We start from the raw sequence: 16,204 nt of genomic DNA, 5'->3' as shown, positions 1-16,204 counted from the left end.
GCCCTGGTCATGAATTATACCTCGATCCCAGTCAACTTATAAATGTGTGCTACTGGTCATGAGATGTAGGTGGACCAGCAAAAATCCATACTTTGTTAAAAAAGCAATTAAATATGCAGGTCTTGCTGGACGTGGTGGCTGAAGCAGGAGGATCTTGAGTTCAAAGCCAGCCTCAGCAGTTTATCGAGGCCCTAAGCAACTCAGTGAGACCCTGTCTCTAAATAAATTATAAAAGGGACTGAGGATGTGGTTCTGTGGTTAAGTGCCCAGGTTCACACCCTGATACCAAAAAAAAAAAAAAAAGCAGGTCTTCAAAATGGTACTATATTATTAAAACAAACCAGGAGGCTGAGGCAGGAGGATCACTTGAGCCCAAGAATTTAGGGCCAGCTTGGGAAACACAGCAAAACCCTTTCTCAACAAACAAAAACAAAAATAAAACCCCAAACACACATCTTGACTACAGTCAGACTATGAACGAATAGGTCAAGAAATCCAAATCTTTGTGCTGGGGCTATAGTTCAGTGGCAGAGCGCTTGCCTAGCATGTGTGAGGCACTGGGTTCAATCCTCAGCACCACATAAACAAATAAAATAAAGGCATTCTGTCCATCTACAATTATAAAATATATTAAAAAAAAAAAAAAGAAATCCAAATCCTTACCTCATATTCAGGGGTTCCTCTGTCAAAGTCTAACAAAACATGACCCTGGTAAATTCTTACTCATGCAAACTAGGCAAGTGTTTACCACTGAGCAACATCCCCAGCCTTCCATAGCTGCTTAATAAGTGCTATTTAAAAAATGGCAATGAATTGTTCTGGGTCAAATTAAGCATATGTAACTCTTCCTCCAGAAAAATTCTGAATTCCTGAATCACAAGACTGAAAAACCTTGGAGATCACATAGTCATTCTTTCTGTTCCTGGGAGGCTGTATTTTAGGAATGAAATGTGCCCTTGGCTTATTGAAAATGGTCTTTTCTAATCTTTAGAAGTTGAAAAGGGCTTCACAGATAATAAAAATTACAATTAGTTTGGAGTATTTCTAAATTATACTTAAAGACTATCACTTGTATTCTTTTTTTCTTGTTCTTTTTTTTTTTTGATGGTGTTGGAGATGGAACCCAGGGCCTCACTCATGCTAGGCAAACCAAACACTCTACCACTGAGCTGCACCCCAGCTCCCATTTCTTGTTTATAATCTGGTAAAAATATTGAAAATCTGCTATCTTGACCATACAATTACCCTAGTTAATAGGTCCTTCTTCAGCCTCCTCTCAACTTACATAACTTTTTAAATTTTATTTAAAGTACTATTTTACAGTCCTTTAAAACTCACTCTCATGGACCTGCATTACAGTCTGCAGTGCTGGTTCAAGATGAAGGCACCAGAAGCAGTAACTAAACTCTTACATTTCATTATGTTAACTAAATGATAACTAAACCCACATTAGCACTGAACCTATTAATTTTTCTTGATAGAGACATTTTTTCCCAAACTCTTCCACATCACTTTACCCCCACACGCTTCCCCAGGTCACTACCGCTTAAATATCTGGGTATGTGTGCAGGGGTGTCCTTTTTAGGACCATTTAAATCACATCCTTAGTTAAATAAAATTAATCCTTGCTCCCAAGTAGGATGGCAGTCAGTAAAAAGTTGACCCTCTGTGAAAAAAATTTTTTTTTTTGATTCTGGGGATTAAACCTGGGTCCCAGGGGTGTTTTACCACTGAGCTATATCCCCAGTTCTTTTTGAGACAAGGATTTGCTAAATTGCTGAGGTTGGGCCTAAATTTGTGATCCTCTTCCCTCAACTTCCTGAGTTGCTGGGATTACATGTGTGAGCCACAATGCCTATCCTTTTTTTTTTTTTTTTTTAAAGTACTGGGGATTTTTCTGCAATACTGGAGAACCCAGGGTCTCACACATGTATCTATTTCTTACCAAGAAGTAAAAGTTTAAAATGCACAAACATACACACATACAAAACCAGTCAGGTATGCTTATATCATTAAAGACAACATCATTTAAATCTTTTAAACATAAGTTCCCAGCATGTATGAATTACATCAATCGATCTCCTAGGATTCTACTCTGTTGTATTCACACCCAAATGTTATTTCATAACTGTATCACTCCACAGTATATCTTTTATGTCTACATGGGATAGTTTGTCCAGTCAACATTTAGTATTGTGGCAGGTATTAAATTTTGTTGCATTTTAGAATCTCAGATATTTCCTTCTAAACTTTGATCTTGTTTGCTCACTCAGTTGAAGTACAGCTCTAGGGAAAGTGAGAGAAGATCATAATGTTGAGAGCATCACCATGTTAAGAACTTCCACTATGACCACATCAATGCTGGAGAAATGTTAATCCTTCCAATAATATCTTGTGTTTTTTGTATAAAGACTTTGAATATGAAAGCAGTTTTTAAGCTGCTTCTCTGTATGTAGATTTTTTTTTTTTTTTTTTTTTTGGTGCAGGTATCAGGAATTGAACTCAGTGGTGCTCTACCATTGAGTTACATCTCCAGCCCTTTTCATATTTTGTTTTGAGACAGGGTCTTACTAAATTGCACTGGCTGGCCTTGAACTTTTTTATCTTCTTGCTTTAGCATTCCTGGTTGAGTGAGGTATGCCCTGGGATCACAGGTGTATACCACCACTTCTATGAGCTTTTTAATAAAAAACTATTTAATGTGATTCTTGAAGATATTCACAACATCAAAATTAAGACATAGTTTTCTTTGTATAGGGCATACTTAGTAAAGAAACCATTTTATGTACTATCAGTCTTCAGAGGATGTGCTTACTTTGGATTTATTTCTGCAAGTGCTGGATGCTTGTTGCTGTTCCATACTCTGTAGTTGTGAGTATTCTTCCATGCTGTAACAAATGTTGTCCCATAGTCCGATAATATCTTTTCATTATCTGTCAAGTAAATATTTGAAAGAAGTTGATCCTGTCTGTAGCCTTTCACAGATGTGAAGATTAACAACCATAAAGGGTGAAGGAATGGCTTTATTCCCCGCTCCCCCAACTTGTTTTGGGAGATGGCCTACCAGATGTCAGGAAACTTGGGTCTAGTTCCAGAATCCTGTTAAGAAGCTATGTGGTCTTTGGCAAGTCACTTAATCCCTCAGAACTTCATTTTCCTAACTGGAAAATAAGAGGGTTGAGCCAGATATTTTCCAAGGTTCCTTACAACTCCAAAATGTTTCCCTGTTCTCTTCACTATTACAAGAACAGCATTATTTATTAAACAAAAACTATTTATTTGATTGTGAATAAACATACTGGTTTATACATATGGAGAAGGCAGTTAGGATATCTTTCTTTGCAAAAATGTTATTTTTCTACAAAAAATAAGGTGAATACATATATTAGTTCTTTTTAAAACATATTTTTAGTTGTAGATAGACATAATTCCTTTATTTGTGCAAGGCCAGAGTTCTACCACTGAGCTAATACTTAAAAATAATATAAATGGGGATTTTCATACTTAATGCTCAAAGTTTTCAAAGCAGAGCATTTCTTCCACTTGGAAGAACAGAAAATGGAGAATAGATTCAAACGGCTATTGCTTTATGTATTAACTGCATGTTGTTTGCTGTGAAGGTAAAATACAAGTACCTTCTGTTGCTAGAAAAAGAAGAGTAGGAGATAGGAAGCTCCATTTGCAGTATAAAGGTGTGTTTTTTTTTTTTTGGCAGGAGGGTACTGGGGATTAAACTCAGGGACACTCAGCCACTTGGCACATCCCCAGCCCCATTTTGTATTTTATTTAGAGACAGGGTCTCACTGACTTGCTTAGCACCTCGCTTTTGTTGAGGCTGGCTTTGAACTCATCATCTGCCTGCCCCAGCCTCCCGAACTTCAGGGATTATAAAGGTGGTGTTCTAAGAATATATTCCTCAAGCAGCTCATTGGGCTCAATTTGCTCTCTTCCTTGATAAGACCTGGGCCTGAGCCAGACTGTTGGGTTGAAATTCTAGCTGTTTCACTCAAAACAGAGCAGGGAGGAAGAGCATGAGAAGAAGATTACCATTAAATAGGGATGAGAGATGCATGGGAATGGGAGAGAGAGGGGGAATCACAGGGAAGATGGAAGGAGACCCCCACTGTTATGCAAAATTACATATAAGATGGTGTGAGGAAGAAAAAAGAGAGAGAGAGAGAGAGAGAGAGAGAGAGAAAAGTGTCATAGAGTGGGTAGAGAGAGGTGATGGGAGGGGAAGGGAGGGGAGGGGGGAATAGGAAGGGTAGCAGAATACAATAGACACTAATATGGCTGTATGTATAAACGTGGCTGTAAAACCAATGTGATACTGCAATCTGTACACGTAGGAAAAAAAAGAATTCATACCCCACTTGAATCAAATGTATGATATGTCAAGATCATTGTAATGTTTTGAGCAACTAAAAAAAAAAAAGAAATTCTAGCCATTTCTTACCAGATGTATGAACCAGCTATTCAACTCTTTCTGCCTCATTCTGTCTTGCATACAAAGTGGGGGTTGGGGGTTGGGAGAGGAAAAAGGTATCTACCTCCAGGATTCTTTTTTTAAATTTTTAATTTAAAAAAATTTTTTATTTTTAGGTGGACACAATATCTTTATTTTACATTTATTTGGTGCTTAGGATAGAACTCATGCATGCTAGGCAAGCACTCTACCACTGAGCCACAAACCCAGGCCGCCCCCTGCCGCCCCCCCCCCCTTCCAGGATTCTTATGAGGATGAAATGAATTATTACATGGAAAATGCTATACACATTAAATGTTTTTTTAAAAAGTTAGCTAATTCTATTATTCAGTGTTTTACTGCCCCCTGGGAAAATATGTTTAAAAGTTAAACTAATTACTCTGGAAGCCAAGTGACTGGTAGAGACTTGTAAAGACTGAGATTCATTCTAGATTACTGGGTTACAAGATTTAATTTTAGTGTTTCAGCTGCTACATTTATAGAGGCAGCAGACAATTAAAAGCATCCCACTGACCAATAAGGATTTTTTAATTTGCTTTCCTTTACAAATGAAGAACATGCCTGGACTTAAGACTCCATATATTGGAGGGTGATAGAGATAGGAAAGACAGTGGAAAGAATCTGACCTAACTTTCCTAGGTACATATATGAATATACCACAGTGAATCCCACCATAATTTTATCAAAATGAACTCTACTGCCATGTATAACTAAAAAGAATCAATTAAAAAAAAACAACTCCATATATCCTATGTGTGAAGAACTGGCTTAGGAAAAGGTGGTATAATATTGATTAAAAAATTACTGTCACAATAATGTGAATCTACTTAATGACACTGTGGAAATGTACATTAAAAGATGATTAAGATGATAAATTTTGTGTTATATGTATTTCATGAGAATTTTAAAAAATAGTGGTAGAGATAACTGAAGGAGACAGAAAACTCAAGCTCAACATTTTTTTTTTTTTTTTGTACTGAAGACTGAACCCAGGGGCACTTAACCACTGAGCCATATCCCCAGCCTTTTTAAAAAATATTTTTTATTTAGAGACAGGGTCTCACTGAGTTGTTTGGGGCCTCGTTAAATTGCTGAGGCTGGCTCAGTCTCCTAAGCTGCTGGGATTACAGACCTGCGACACTGCACCTGGCTTCACTAGTCTTTTAACAATAAGAAATCTAGTGAATAGTTGCCAAATGTCCAAGGTGGAAAAGTTCATGTCAGAATCCTACTCCACTGTATGTATATATTTTTTCCTAAGTGGAATGAGATAGTTTTAACACTGCATTTATGTTTAAATCATTTTAATCATTAATAGGAATAAATATTATTTCTTACAATGGGGTATACATTTGAAGGTTTAATTATCCAGAATGTTATTTTTCACAAAAGAATGATGAAGATCAGTATTTACCGTCTTCATATAAGCTCATGCTTCTACTACAAAGAAAAATTTAGTTTCAAAACACATGTTTAAAGGGATTTATTTTTTGCAAAAAGACTACCAAAAATACCAGAGGCACCAGGTCTGATATGCACATCTGTAATCCCAGCTACTTGGGAGGCTGAGGTGGGAGGACCACTGGATCTCATAAGTTCAAGACCAGTTGAGCCAACAGTAAGACCCATCTCAAAAAAAAAAAAAAAAAAAATCCCTAAAATACTACCATAAAGCCCAGATCCAAATATATATATACATAGATAAAAAGGTCTGAAAGATAAAATATTCAAATATTAATAGTAGTTATCTCTATATAAAGGAGTAACAGGTAGTTTTCTATAACAAATATGTATTTCTTGTGCAATTCAGAATATCATATATGTTACAACATGAAAAATTACAAAAAAAAAAAAAAAAAAAAAAAAGGGTGACTGTGTGCTAAGTGGTTTCTTACCTAACTGCAATGTAGCAGCCAGCAGGGCATGGATATAGACTGCAAACTGGGCCCGGATCCATTCGTCACCTCCCTCCCAGCCAGTGCCATCCAGGAAGACGTCATCTCGGTTTTCAGTCACGTGCTTCACCAGGTAATCAGCAAATCTTAGGTCTGCAGTGGTTGGGTTAAGTAGCTTCCTGAGTTCTGGATCATGGATTTGGATCAGAGCTTCTTCTACCTACAGGATGCCCAGGTATAAGTCAGAATCTGGGCATTCATGCAGATACTCATGCCACACTTAAAAAACTACTGGGAAGTTGGAACTAGAAATAAAAATATATGAATAATAGCATTCTCAATTGGTGACTCTAAAAATGTGCCAGGTTTTTATACTGGAGCTTTTTTCTTTTTGTGTTTAAAAATACTCATTTTCTGTTTTTAGGAAATACATGCATAAATATGCTATTCTGAATTATAAAAGTAATTCATGTTGTTTCTAAATATTTTTGAAAAATAGAGATACCTATATAATAAAATTACCTTTATTTCACTATAGAAATGAACTTAAGTATAATTCCTCAAAAGTCTTCCTTTTAAGTGCATACTTCAGAATATCTTTTATTCTGTAATATTTGATATAAAAAGAAGTTTTTGTGTAACTTATACATTGGTTTTCTTTTTAAAAAAATATTTATTATTTTTTAGTTGTAGTTGGACAAAATACCTTTATTTCATTTATTTATTTTTATGTGGTACTGAGGATCGAACCCAGGGTCTTGTACTTGCGAGGAGGGCGCTCTACCATTGAGCCACAACCCCAGCCCCTACATTGGTTTTCAAATAGAAATAATAAAACAAATAACCAAGAAGCTGCCAACCAACTTCTGTACTACAATATAACCAACAATGCTGAAGCAACTCTGGTCCTCCTGTCCATATCCAATGGTCTTGGACAGTGTACAACTTTGTTTCCTTTCCAAATTTGGGATCATAATAAATATGACTTCAATCATGGCTTTTTCAAGTATTATTGTTGTTCTCCCATGAAGCAAGTAGTTTCCATCATTAACTCCAAAAACTTTTAACATGTCTAAAATTTCTTTTTCTTAAAATTACTTCAATTGTAAAATTTAAAAAAAGATTTAAATTTTATATACTGATAAAATGTCAAATCTCTATTCTTAACTTTAAAAAAATATTTATTTTTTAGTTGTAGCTGGACACAATATTTTATTTATTTATTTTTATGTAGTGCTGAGGATAGAACCCAGGGATTCGCACATGCTAGGCAAGCACTCTACTGCTGAGCCTTAACCCCAGCCCCCTTAACTTTCTTTTTAGAATCAGAGCATAGAAAGATTTAAATTATTTGAACAATAAACACATTTTAGTCATAGATCCAAAATGCTCAGGTTGGAATCTTGACTTGATCACTTATTAGCTGTTTGACCCTTGCAAGACACTTATCTTTCAGTTCCTCAGCTCATGCAGGTGTAATCCATAGACAGTAACAACACCTATATCTCACAGAGTGGTTATGTAATATAATTAGATCAGTTAACAGCAAGTGCCTAGGATGCCTAGCATACAGTAAGCAATCACTATCCTTACTAGTGTTGTTGTTATACCTTTAAAATTACGTTTAAGAAAGGAACAAAGGGATCAGTAGGGCCAAGTACACCCACTTAGATGTACAACGTACTTCCACAATGGCATCACTGAGGTGTTTTTGTTGTCGAAAAAGGATGTTAGTAGCTCCAGCAACAAATCCCCGAACGGTGACATCAGAGAGAAGATGATGCTGCTGCAATGCCATGTAGGGCAAGCACAGATATCCCTGTGGATCACAGGAGTAATAGGAAATATCAGAAAAATAAAGAACAGCTGCCTTTCTTTTCAACCTGACAGCAGGAAAGCTAACAGTAAAAGAAATGCCTATTACTCCCTGCCTGTCTCTATATCTGCTAATCTTTGACTCACTAAAATAATATTCCAGGGGAATCTTCGCTCTTGACTGCAATATATCCAGTTACTGATTAGCTAATCTTCTTCATGAGGGGTTAAATATTGGCAAGGTGGTTAACATGAAGGTTGTCTTACTTGATCACTTTGTTCCTGGTTCAATTTAAAAGCCTCTCTAGTAATTAACAAATAGAATTTTATAATTCAGTAAATGAAGTACTAAGCCCATTAAAAAAGTATGTTGTTTAATAGAAAGCTGTTAGAAATTTAAAAATACATGTATCTGCATGTAAACACTGAGTACTATTATGAGAATACCACATTATTTTATTATCCTAGTAAAATCATGCAGGACTGGGGCTGGGGCTCAGTGGTGGAGTGCCTGTCTAGTAACAGGAGGGCCTGGGTTTGATCCCCAGAACCAGCCCCCTTCCCCACCCCCCCAAAATCATGCAAAAATGTAAAAATACTTGCTGCTATTTAAAGCAAAAATGACCTGGCAGTAGTTGTGTATTTAACTGGCTTCCATATGAATTGTATTTGAAATAGCACTTCTTTGATAATTACAGTTCAATTGCTAAACTTTAAATAGGCATTAAGTATACGAAAAACAAATAAGACCCCATACTTCCTGAGAATAAAGGTACGAACACTGGAATGACTGACTGAAGAAGGATATGAAATTTCTGCTTAATGATTCTAAACAGAACAGTTTTCAACATGTGGTTTCACTTGTGTATGAAGCCAGGAGGACAGATTTGTTGAGCCCTGAAGTTGTTTTCAGTCTCAAGTTCTGTAAGTTTTCTACCTCTCATCACTTTTTAAACACTAAATTAGTTATTTGGGTGATATGCCAGATATAACTTGATTATATCATGAAACAAATCTAAGGAGAGGAGATACATCTTTTATAACTTCATATTTTTCACTACATCTGTATCTGACAGATGGTTGTTAAGCAGTTACTATGGGAGAGAAGAGTTCCAGAAGTTGGAATATAGGTCTAATGACTTGGTTTTATTCTTATTCTTGATAATGTCTTTGATGCTCAATAAAACCCTGACTATACAACCAGCAAAACAGATCAATGTCTATGTATAGAGATGTTTATAATGCTTCTCAACCCAGGTCTGTTGGGACTGAAGGCTGAAAGGACCTGTGCCCCTCATTCAGAACCACTCAGCCAAAATAGGTGGTTTGGGGCTCATGCTTCATGCTTGAGCTGTGTGTCGTGCATTTAAAAGAAATGGTACCTCCTACCCCCACAAATGCCTATTTCCAAACAAAACCTCTACAATACTGAATGTTCCTTACACTTGATGTGTTCCCTACAGAATACCTGCTTCCCAGTTAGGACTGAGACTCTTGATAAAGGTACTCTCAGAACTGTCAATTATTACCAAAGATTTACACAGCAAAATAGCAGTAAGAGAACTTACATTTCATAATCGATTCTGTTAGGGAAGAAAGGTCTTTTATCAACAGTGGGATTCTTGGCTAAGTCAATAACAGTATCAAAACTAAGAAGTAGGTTTTTATTTTTTCTTCTTTAAATAGGGGGTTGGAGATATAGTTCAATGGGAGAACAGTTGCTTTGCATGGGTTTGATCCCTAGCACCACAAAAAAGAGGAAAAAAAAGGAGTTATAAGCTTTTTAAAAATGTATTTCAAAAACCTTCTTTAGATGGGCATGGTGGTAGATGCCTGTGATCTTAATGACTTGGGAGGCTGAGGCAGGAGGATTGTAAGTTCAAGGCCAGGCTGGGCAACTTAGTGATATCCTGAAAAAAACAAACAAAAGCACCCCCAAAATCAAAAACAACAAAAACTTTTAAAAATAATAAATATATAAACCCTTTGGCCCAGCGTTCTGCCTCCTGTAATTTATTCTACAGATAAACCTATTCTGTGTGATATTCCATTTATAAAAAGTTACTGTGACATTATTATATCAACACATAGGAATCCTAACTGTTCAGGAATAAAGGACTAAATAAATGTTCAGCCATATAGTGAAACACACTGCAGCCACAGAAAGTGATGAAGTTCATCTCTAAGGAATATCATGTAAAGGAAATTAAAGCGCAGAAAAACAGTCATAGTCAGTTAACACTTGGTAAAAAGGGAGGAGATAAATCTACGCATTTTTTTTTTTTGAACCCAGAGGCCCATGCACGCCCAGTCCTTGAGCACTCACTGAGCTACATCTCCAGCCCCATTGCAGTTAATTTTTTTTTTTTTATTCGAGACAGGGACTTGCTAAGTTGTCCAGGCTGGCCTCAAACTTGTAATTCTTCTGTCTCAGTCTCCTGAGTAGCCTGGATTATAGGCTGTGCCACTGTGCCTACTTCTATGCATTTCTTTATGCATAAAATATCTCCAGAAGGAGATGTAAGACACTGATACCATTGACTACAATTGTAAAGGGCAGATGGATAGCAGGAATGAAATGGAAGGAAGACTTTTTAAAAAATCCTTTTTATTTTATTTTTGATGCTGGTGATTCAATCCAGGGCCTAGTGCGTGCTTAACACACTCTTCTACTGAGCGATACCCCAGCCTATAGAGACTTTATTATAAATGCTTTGAAATCTTTAACTACTGAACTATATGGGAGTATTACACATTTATCACATTGTTTAAAATGATATTTTGAAGCAGTTTTAAAATTGTGCCATTACTTTTAATGATGATCAATTCAGTGTAAATCTTAGAAACCTTAATGTATGGTGGTAGCAAAAGTGCAGTTCCTTTTACATAAAGCAGCCTCCATATCCAAGCCCACTCCTGGTTTCCTACTTTTTAAGGACACTTTAACTTCCATATGTGAAACTGCAGTATAAAATGGTAAAAACAAAACAAAAAACACTAAGAAAATCACCAAGCAAACATCACTAAGATAAAAAGTCACCATGTACACATCACTGAGCTATTTACATACCTATGTTCATAGCAGCATTATTCACAACAGGCAAGAGGTAGAAGCAATCTAACTATCCGTTGATGAATGAACAAATGAATAAAGAAAGTCAGCCATATTTATACCATGGAATATTATTCAGCCTTAAATAGGAAGGAAGTCCTGTCACATTCTACAACATGGATGAATCTTGAGGAGGTTATTCTAAGTGCAATAAGCCAGTCACAAGTAGACAAATACTGTATGATTCTACTTATATGAGGGAGCTAAAACTGTCAAATTCATAGAAATTTAAAGAATGGTAGATGTCAGGGACTGGGAGGAAGAGGAAATGGAGAGTTATTTAATGGGCATAGTTTCAGTTTTATAAGATAAAAGTTTGGAAATCTGTAGCACAAAAATGTGAATACAGTTAATACTACTGAACTAACTATATACTTAAAATTAGTAAAGATGGTAAATCTGATTATTTTTTTTAACTACAATTGAACAACAAAGTAAAAACACATTTCAATTTAGTAAATCTGATGGAACTAAGAGTTCATCTAAAGAGCTGGGAAAGCATACTGTGCTTTTTTGTTTTAAGAATATTTTTTAGTTATTTTGTACCTTGATTTGATTCATTTATTTATATGCGGTGCTGAGGATTGAACCCAGTGCCTCACACGTATGGGGCAGGTGCTCTACCACTGAGCCACAACTCCAGCCCCACAGTGTGATTTTTTCACGCGACATGGAAAAGATAAAGATATGACTGGAAATAACAGCTGTTTTCTCATCTTTTCTCTTGTTAGGGTCAGTAAGCATGTTCATGAACTAGAAACTTCCATACTGTAAGGCTTCCAATTCTCTCCAAAATTACCTACCAAAAATCTCAATCTATGTGAGGATTCAGTAAGTTGATTCTAAAACTGATGTGGAAATGTAAAGGGCAAGAAACACTTGAAGAACAATGCTATGACAGGAAGACTTTTCTTTACCAAAATGATTCACATGGTAATAGTACAATGTGAGGACTGGTATGGGATAGACAAATGCCTCAATAAACAGCAACAAGAGTCCAGAAACAGACTCCCTTCCCTACTATACACAAAGATCAATTTCAGGTAGCCCAAAAGATAAAATTCAAAATTATAATTCTTTTAAAAAAATAATATAGGAAAACATTTTTATGACCTTGAGGTAGTAGAGAATTTCTAAACAAGACTCCTAAAGCACTAACAAAGTAAAAAAATTAACAGAAAAGATATTTAGATATATGAAGAAGTTCCACAAATCAGTGACAATAAGGGAGACAATCCAGAAGGTTTGGATCAATACTGCGCAGAGTGAAACCAAGTGGCCAAAAGTTCATGAAAATAGTGATTACTGAAAAATGCAGACCACCACAATTGGCCTCTCTTTAGAAGTGGCATCTTGTTACATTGCCCAGGCTGTTCTTGAGCTCCTGGGCTCAAGTACTCCACCTGCCTCAGCCTCCTGAGAAACTGGGACTACAGGCTACAATTTTAGTATTTTAATATATATTACATGCAGTCAAGACTGGATTTCCTCAATTCATCCTTTTTAAAAAAGAAATCTGAATAATTAAAAACAAACCCAAGTCAGGTGCAGTGCCATATGCCTGTAATCCCAGCAGCTCAGGGGGCTGAGGCAGGAGGATTGAGTGTTCAAAGCCAGCCTCAGCAAAGGCAAGGAGCTAAGCAACTCAGTGAGACCCTGTCTCTAAATAAAATATAAAATAGGGCTGGGGATGTGGCTCAGTGGTCAAGTGACCCTGCGTTCAATCCTTGGTGTCCCCCCTACCAAAAAAAAATATCCAATACATTCAGTGATTTCTAACTCCATATCTATTAAGTTTCAAACTCTTATTAATTAAAATCCTCTGAGTTATTTCCCTATAGCTTTATACTATGGTCACAGAGCATCACAGCACTATATATTTAGTGTGTATTTTACAATTTTCAAGGACAGTTTTCAGACCTGAAAATGTATTCAATATTGAAAGTTAAATACTAATGTCTTTATTACTAGACATTACACTTTACCTTTGTGAAGATGGCCAGGGGCATGCCATAGTGGTCCTCTTCCAAACCTGAAATAAGCCCTGGTATCAGGACCACCTGCCCCATATTGGCTTGAGGTTGTACAGTAATTGGAGTACTATTTGAGGGCACAGAGTCTTTTGGAAATAAGTTTGTCTGGTCTGACCCCACCAGTTCCCTTTCTTTCAGGTTGGGGTCCTCTAAGACACTAGGATCCAAGGTCTCCCAGTCACTTTCTGAAGATTCTGGAGATGGACGAGATGGAGGTTTCAAATATTGATTAGTATCACTGGGTTCCTGTCCTTTACTGCTGTCATGTTCTAGTTGGAAAAAAGGCTTTTTGGTCTTGATGGAAGCATCTCCTCCATGGTTTCCTGCTATGATTTTCTTGACAGTTCCCAAATTGGTATTTGACATGTTAGAAGCTGACCCAGAAACAAAATCATCTGCAGGAGGATTACTTTCCTGAAGACCAGCATCTTCAGACATACTCTTCCGGGGCCTGTACTGAGAACAGTCACTGAGACCATGTTCAATCATGCCTAAAATACATAATATTGGAGAACAGCTTGGCTTATAATAAAATGAAAGAAAATAAGAATTATATATTCTGTTTTATTTAGTGAAAATCTCCTATTAAAAAAAATTTTTAAAGCTATGTTTACATACATTTTAATAAATAAAAAAGGAAAGAAAGAAAACCCAGAACTCCCTTAATCTATGCCAAAAGGAAAATGCCATGTTAAAACAGAAATATTAGGGCTGGGGATGTAGCTCAGTGGTAGCATGCTTGCCTAGCATGTACTAGGTCCTGTGTTCAGTCCTCAGTAGTGCAAAAACAAAACAAAACAAAATGTTAAACAAAGGATAGAGTAGATATTACCATTCTCTTACCTGGAAAAAGGGACAACACAGTCATCAGTGCACCCACCAATTTATTCACTGGAGAAATATAAAAAAGAACCTGAAATGGATTCAATCAAAATTAAATTAGAAAATCCACCATAATATTAAAAAAGGGGAAGAGCAGCAATTAATAAATGTATAAGCAATGATAGAAAATCACCATTTAGCGTCCATCATGATTTGAGTAAAAATTGCCAAAGACACTAAAACTACTGTGAAAGATTGTTGAACAACAGGGATACTCACAATGCATTATCCTACAAATTACATATTGATAACACGTTAACTGCCACCTTAACCAAAATTGACATCACCAGAAATAGTACAAGTAGTTATGAGCCTTTGATGTCATATCCTGAGAATATACCACCACCTCTGAAGCATTCTTACCAAAAAGTTAAATTTGAAACTAGCCACAAGAAAACAGAAACTAAACACTGCAAGACTAGTCTGGATTCTCTAAACAGTGCGAATGTCATGAGATACAAAATGAAACTAACAAAAAAAGAGAGATAGCGTAACTGTTTGAAGTTAGAAGGAGTGAGCAATGCAGTAATACATAATCCTTGATTGGATCCCCCACAAAAATCAACTATTAGCTATGAATTTTTTTTAATCTCTAACAAAATATAAATTATTTATTGTGACACAAGTATAAATTCTAGCTTACAGTTTAGTCTTATGTCCATGAGGTTATATTCACATAGGAGAAAAGTTCAGTCATTCTTTTTATTTTTAGTTTTTGGTACTGGGGATTGAACCCAGGGGCACTTAACCAGTGAGCAACATTCCCAGTTCTTTGTATTTTGAGACAGGGTCTCATAGAGTTGCGTAGGGCCTCGCCAAGTTGATAAGGCTGGCTCTGAACTTGCATTGTTCCTGCCTCAGCCTCCTTAGCTGCTAGGATTACAGGTATGTGCCATAACGCCTGGCTAAAACTGCAATTTTTATAAAAATACATATTACTAAGAGATTGGTGGGATAAGTCTAGTCAAGAGAGATCTGAGAAATAAAAACAAACACAAAGGTACAACAGAGACAAAATTTAGAGATTAACACCAGAGGGTTGTGTAACCTCAGAAGTCATTTTCTATTTAAAATTAGAATCCATTCTGCAAAGTCCTTAATATCTATCTTCTAACACCTCCAGTGATAAGAAATTCTCTAGTTCACAAAGTACACTTCAAACATATAAAGTATTTCTAGAAAAATCCAATTAAATTTTTGAGGAACCAGGAAAAAAAAAAAAACAGCTATAAAGGAATTATGACATCTGGGAAAATTTGAAAATGGACTGTTTACTAGATGTCATTTATTGGGTCATGTGAAATTTCTCAAATGTGATATTGATATTTTGGTTATGCAGGAATATTCCCTTATTTGCAGTACCATGTCTACAAAATTTCTTTCAGTTTCATGATTCAGCTGGGCGCAGTGGCCCACGCCTGTAATCCCAGTGGCTCAGGAGGCTGAGACGAGGATCGTGAGGTCAGCAAAAATGAGATGCTAAGTAACCCATTTAGACCCTGTCTCTAAATAAAATATAAAATTTTTGGTTGAGTGTCCCTGAGTTCAATCCCCAGTAATCCCCCCTCAAAAAGTATCATAATTCAGGGGAAAAATGAAATGAACATGTATAAAGCAATATAATGTGAAAGTATCAAATTGTAAATACAGATCAAGGGTAAAAAGGTATTATATTATCTTACCAACTTTTAGTAGGTTTAGCATTTTTCAGAATAAAATTTGAGAAAAAATTAAATTAGAAACAGGATTCAGTTAGAGACTACACCAAAACTAATACCAGCTAATGCTAAATGACTTGGTAAACAAGCATAGATTTGCTTATGTTTAAAAAAGAAATCACAGGGGGCTGGGGATGTGGCTCAAGTCGTAGCATGCTCGCCCGGCATGTACGTGGTCCGGGTTCGATCCTCAGCACCATATATAAACAAAGATGTTGTGTCTGCCGAAAAACTAAAAAAAAAAAAAAAAAAAAAAAAAAATT

The 16,204-nt window shown here is 36.2% G+C and overlaps 1 protein-coding gene across 6 annotated transcripts in view; it reads right to left on the bottom strand.

The window, feature by feature from the left end:
* Avl9 (AVL9 cell migration associated) overlaps window positions 1-16,204 on the bottom strand; it is a 57,091-nt gene that overhangs the window by 13,357 nt on the left and 27,530 nt on the right. For 5 of the 6 annotated variants that reach the window (XM_048786446.1, XM_048786447.1, XM_048786448.1 and 2 more), the window contains 5 exons: window positions 14,185-14,254; window positions 13,294-13,832; window positions 8,066-8,200; window positions 6,382-6,601; window positions 2,816-2,933 (listed from right to left, as the gene is read on the bottom strand). In XM_048786446.1, the coding sequence (XP_048642403.1) occupies window positions 2,816-2,933; window positions 6,382-6,601; window positions 8,066-8,200; window positions 13,294-13,832; window positions 14,185-14,254 (1,082 nt within the window). The remainder of the gene's footprint in view (window positions 1-2,815; window positions 2,934-6,381; window positions 6,602-8,065; window positions 8,201-13,293; window positions 13,833-14,184; window positions 14,255-16,204) is intronic. The other variant, XM_048786449.1, reaches the window with a different exon arrangement.

The sequence above is a fragment of the Marmota marmota genome, unplaced genomic scaffold (assembly GCF_001458135.2).
Source record: "Marmota marmota marmota unplaced genomic scaffold, marMar, whole genome shotgun sequence".
NCBI classification, from domain to species: domain Eukaryota; kingdom Metazoa; phylum Chordata; class Mammalia; order Rodentia; family Sciuridae; genus Marmota; species Marmota marmota.
The sequence above is the reverse complement of the archived record's forward strand: the minus strand, read 5'-3'. Positions and strand labels throughout refer to the sequence as shown.